The sequence below is a fragment of the Monodon monoceros genome, unplaced genomic scaffold (assembly GCF_005190385.1).
Source record: "Monodon monoceros isolate NGI ecotype Baffin Bay Population unplaced genomic scaffold, NGI_Narwhal_1 Super_Scaffold_10, whole genome shotgun sequence".
NCBI lineage: Eukaryota > Metazoa > Chordata > Mammalia > Artiodactyla > Monodontidae > Monodon > Monodon monoceros.
Window position 1 is genome coordinate 29,980,921 of NW_021703766.1, and position 4,124 is coordinate 29,985,044.

At 64.2% G+C, this 4,124-nt stretch overlaps 1 protein-coding gene across 2 annotated transcripts; it reads left to right on the forward strand.

The window, feature by feature from the left end:
- Positions 1 to 203: 203 nt before the first annotated feature.
- On the forward strand, positions 204 to 3,559 carry IRX3 (iroquois homeobox 3). 2 transcript variants are annotated; one of them, XM_029237260.1, is made up of 4 exons: positions 204 to 1,196; positions 1,365 to 2,484; positions 2,651 to 2,717; positions 3,163 to 3,342. In XM_029237260.1, exons 1-4 carry the CDS (start codon positions 930 to 932, stop codon positions 3,215 to 3,217), a joined length of 1,509 nt encoding a protein of 502 aa, XP_029093093.1. In that variant the 5' UTR covers positions 204 to 929; the 3' UTR covers positions 3,218 to 3,342. The 2 variants fall into 2 exon arrangements, with proteins under 2 accessions (XP_029093093.1, XP_029093104.1); XM_029237271.1 differs by having other exon boundaries at positions 646 to 1,196; positions 1,464 to 2,484; positions 3,163 to 3,559.
- Positions 3,560 to 4,124: the final 565 nt, after the last annotated feature.

Consider the following 4,124-nt stretch of genomic DNA (forward strand, 5'->3'; position numbering starts at 1 on the left):
AGCCGGGCTCCCGCCCCGCCCCGCCTCGCCCCGCCCTGCGCGCAGTATCCGCGGGGGTGGGCGGCCTCGCCTGCAGGGCGCCCAGGCGATTGGTGACTCGCGAAGGAGACGCAAGGAAAAGTCGAATAAGAGGGCGCGACGTCAGACCCGAGATTTGGGGAAGGGCGAGGGAGGGGGGTGAGGGTGGGGAAGGACACACAGACACAGATACGGACACACACCCCCCGCACGACACCCCAAGTGTCCACAACTTTAGGCCGCCTTACCCCGGGGCGCAGAGGCCGGGGATGGGGGTGCGGGGAGTGTAGTGTGAGTAGAGAGAAATAGGTTTTAAAAAGAAAAGAAAGAGTGAAGGAAACAGAGAGGGGAGAGAAAGGAATAGTGAGAGAGGGAAAGAGAAGAGAAAGACGAGAGTTTCATAGCATCCAGGAAAGTGAAAGAGCCCGAAGGAGCGGAAGCGATCCTGGGGGTTGGTGGGGGGGGGGGGGGGGGAGCGCAGAAAGGGGGGGGGAGAGGAAGGGCGAGGAGGGGGAGTGAAAACTAGAGGAGGGCGAGGGAAGCGAGGCGCGACACAGCTCGGGGAGAGGAGGGCAGTGAGGAGCGAGGCGCGGGCAGAGGCAGCTCCGGCTGCCGAGAGGAGGGAGCGCGGCGCAGAGAGGAGGGGCTTGCGGGCCCGTAGAAATGTCAATCAGAGCCCGGAGCCCCGGGAATCTCCGCCAATCTGTTCGGACCTGACCTGGCTCCTTGCCTCCGCCGCCGCCGCCGCCGCGGAGCAGATCAATAGGCAAACGCCGAGCGCAGCGCAGCGCGGGAGGCAGCGCGGCCCCAGCCCGGCCCAGCCCCCGATGCGCGCCGCAGCCCGCGGGCGGCGCTGAGCTGGGCGGCCCCAGGGGCCGGGCCCCCTCTCCGTCCGTGCCCCGCGGGCCACCATGTCCTTCCCCCAGCTCGGATACCAGTACATCCGCCCGCTCTACCCACCCGAGCGCCCGGGGGCCGCCGCCGGCGGTGGCAGCGCTGGGGCACGGGGTGGCCCGGGAGCCGGAGCCTCAGAGCTGGCTGCCTCGGGGTCCCTGTCCAACGTACTCTCGTCCGTGTACGGGGCGCCCTACGCCGCGGCGGCAGCGGCAGCCGCAGCCGCCCAAGGCTACGGCGCCTTCCTGCCCTACGCGGCCGAGCTGCCCATCTTCCCGCAGCTGGTAAGTGGCCGGGGAGCCGCAGCGGGGAGGTTGGAGCTGGGGCGCCGTACGAGGTGTACGCGCGGGAGTAGACTAGAGGGGCCTGGGCCGGGAGGGTGGAGGCGGCGATGGCCAGCGCTCATCCACGCTCCCTTCGCGCGTGTCCCTAACTTCTCCCTGTGCGTACAGGGCACGCAGTATGAGCTGAAAGACAGCCCGGGGGTGCAGCATCCGGCCGCGGCCACCGCGTTTCCTCACCCGCACCCCGCCTTCTACCCATACGGCCAGTACCAGTTCGGGGACCCGTCCCGTCCCAAGAACGCCACCCGGGAGAGCACTAGCACGCTGAAGGCCTGGCTGAACGAGCACCGCAAGAACCCCTACCCCACCAAGGGCGAGAAGATCATGCTGGCCATCATCACCAAGATGACCCTCACCCAGGTGTCCACCTGGTTCGCCAACGCGCGCCGGCGCCTCAAGAAAGAGAACAAGATGACCTGGGCGCCCCGCAGCCGCACGGACGAGGAGGGCAACGCTTACGGGAGCGAGCGAGAGGAGGAAGACGAGGAGGAGGATGAAGAAGACAGCAAACGCGAACTGGAGCTGGAGGAGGAGGAACTCGGGGGGGAGGAGGAGGACACCGGGGGCGAGGGCCTGGCTGACGACGAGGAGGACGAGGAGATCGATTTGGAGAACTTAGACGGCGCGGCCGCGGGGCCCGAGGTGGCCCTGCCTGGCGCGGCGCACAGGGACGGCGACCTCGGCCTGGAACCCACCTCAGACTCCAAGAATAGCGACTCCGACGACAGTTCCGAGGGCTTGGAGGAGCGTCCACTGCCTGTCCTGAGTCTGGCCCCAGTGCCACCGCCGGTGGCCGCGACTCCGCCATCACCGCCCTCGCCCTCAGCAGGCCTGGACCCCTGCGCTCCCGCACCAGCGCCCGCCTCGGCCCTGCAAAAACCCAAGATCTGGTCCCTGGCCGAGACCGCCACAAGCCCGGACAACCCGCGCCGCTCGCCTCCGGGCGCGGGGGGTTCTCCCCCCGGGGCAGCCGTCGCGCCCCCAGCCCTGCAGCTCTCTCCGGCCGCCGCCGCCGCGGCTCAGAGACTCGTCTCGGCGCCGCTGGGCAAGTTCTCCGCTTGGACCAACCGGCCGTTCCCAGGCCCACCGCCCGGCCCACGCCCGCACCCGCACCCGCTCTCCCTGCTGGGCTCGGCCCCTCCACACCTGCTGGGACTTCCCGGAGCCGCGGGCCACCCGGCCGCCGCCGCCGCCTTCGCTCGGCCGGCGGAGCCCGAGGGCGGAACAGGTGACTGCGGACCCCAGGATGCGGAGGGAGGGGGCGAGTTTGGGGGTCGCGCCCGGGCAGGTCCCGGGGGGCGCAGGGCGCTTACCACTCCGCTCCCGCCTCCCGCGGTCCTGGGCGCCAGAATGGAGCGATCTAAAGCCCTTCCTTTTTCTCTCGCTTCCCGTAGATCGTTGTAGTGCCTTGGAAGTGGAGAAAAAGTTACTCAAGACAGCTTTCCAGCCCGTGCCCAGGCGGTAAGAGACCCCGAGCCTGGGGTGGGGTGTTGGGACTGGCAGTCGGGGGCAGGGAAGAATGCGGAGGAAACTCGGGCTTCTGCCCCCGGGGGAACGCAGCTAGGACGCGCTTCTAAAAGGGGACGAAACATACTCCTCCGTCGTCGCCACGGGCCCAGAGATGGCTCGAGAGTCCCAGTCCAGACACCCGGGCGGGGCCCAGTGTACCTCGGAGCGGGCGGTGGCTCCGTGAAGCTCCACCACCTTCCAGCAGCGCACCTCGGGTCTTGACGCCTCCCGCCCAACCTTATAGTTAAACCGGAAGACCAGCATCTACAGCTGGACCTCATTGCACATTGAGACGTCTCCCTTCCCCCGGCCTCAGCCCCGGGTTGGGTCTCCCAATGCTAGGCAGCGTCGGTGCCCCTAACTCACTTCCTTTGCTACCACTGCCTCTCTCTTGCAGGCCCCAGAACCACCTGGACGCCGCTCTGGTCTTATCGGCTCTCTCCTCATCCTAGTTCTTTTTTAAAAAAAATTTTTTTAAATCGTTGTAATAATTGTAAAAACCAAATCGCTCTGTATAGTTATGACTTGTAAGCATGTCCGTGTATGAATACCTAAAAAGAAAACGAAACAAAAAAAGAAAAAGAAATAAAACAAATCTCCCCCCGGTCCTCCCCCGGTGGTTTCTGTACCCCACATTAGCTGAGTTTGTGAGGTTTGTTCGGTTGATTTGGGGGGGGTGGAGTTTCAGTGAGAATAAGTGTGTTTGACTTTTTTTGTATATACAGAAAAATGTACATATGTGTGAACCAAATTGTACAAGAAAGTATCTATTTTTGGCTAAATAAATGAGCTGTTGCCACTTTGACTATAACCCGCCTGTCTGCCCCCGGAGGGATCTGTTTGGTGCTTTTCGTTTTGTTTTGTTTTACACCCTCATCCCCCCATGTTTGAAGAGTCGCCCGAATCAGCGGAAGAGAAGCAAGGCGAGTCAGGGCCCTGTAGTCGGAGGACGGCGGAGGAGAGGCTGGAGTGGCCGGGCTGGGGGCGCCGCTGGAGAAGAGAAGGTTGGAGAAGTATCTGGGGCGCCCGAGAGAAAGGGCAGAGGAGACAGGTGGGAAAGGAAGCAAGATTGCCTACAAGGAGCTGGGAAACTGGGCCCAACTCCCCGGTCCACTGGAGCAACCGCGGGGCCTTGGGGCCTTCTCTGATGACGCAGCAGAAAGACTGGGAGAAGGATCTGGACGCCTCCCTCCTCCATTCTTCGATAGGCACAATTGAGGCTTTCTCAGTCTTACATTAAGGGGCTGTGCAAGCTCCGCTTCGGGCCCCCTTCCAACCACATTGATCCCCAGACTCCTTATATAGATGCAGGGATGTGGAGTGGCAGTGAGTTGGGGGGGGTATGCAGGAGCGGGGAAT

What these genes read in the sequence shown, in the direction of transcription:
- IRX3 (XM_029237260.1), top strand. Translation starts at nt 930, where the DNA reads ATGTCCTTCCCCCAGCTCGGATACCAGTACATCCGCCCGCTCTACCCA. An exon ending in TGCCCATCTTCCCGCAGCTG is followed by an intron (nt 1,197 to 1,364) that starts GTAAGTGGCCGG and finishes CTGTGCGTACAG; the next exon opens with GGCACGCAGTATGAGCTGAA. An exon ending in GGAGCCCGAGGGCGGAACAG is followed by an intron (nt 2,485 to 2,650) that starts GTGACTGCGGAC and finishes CGCTTCCCGTAG; the next exon opens with ATCGTTGTAGTGCCTTGGAA.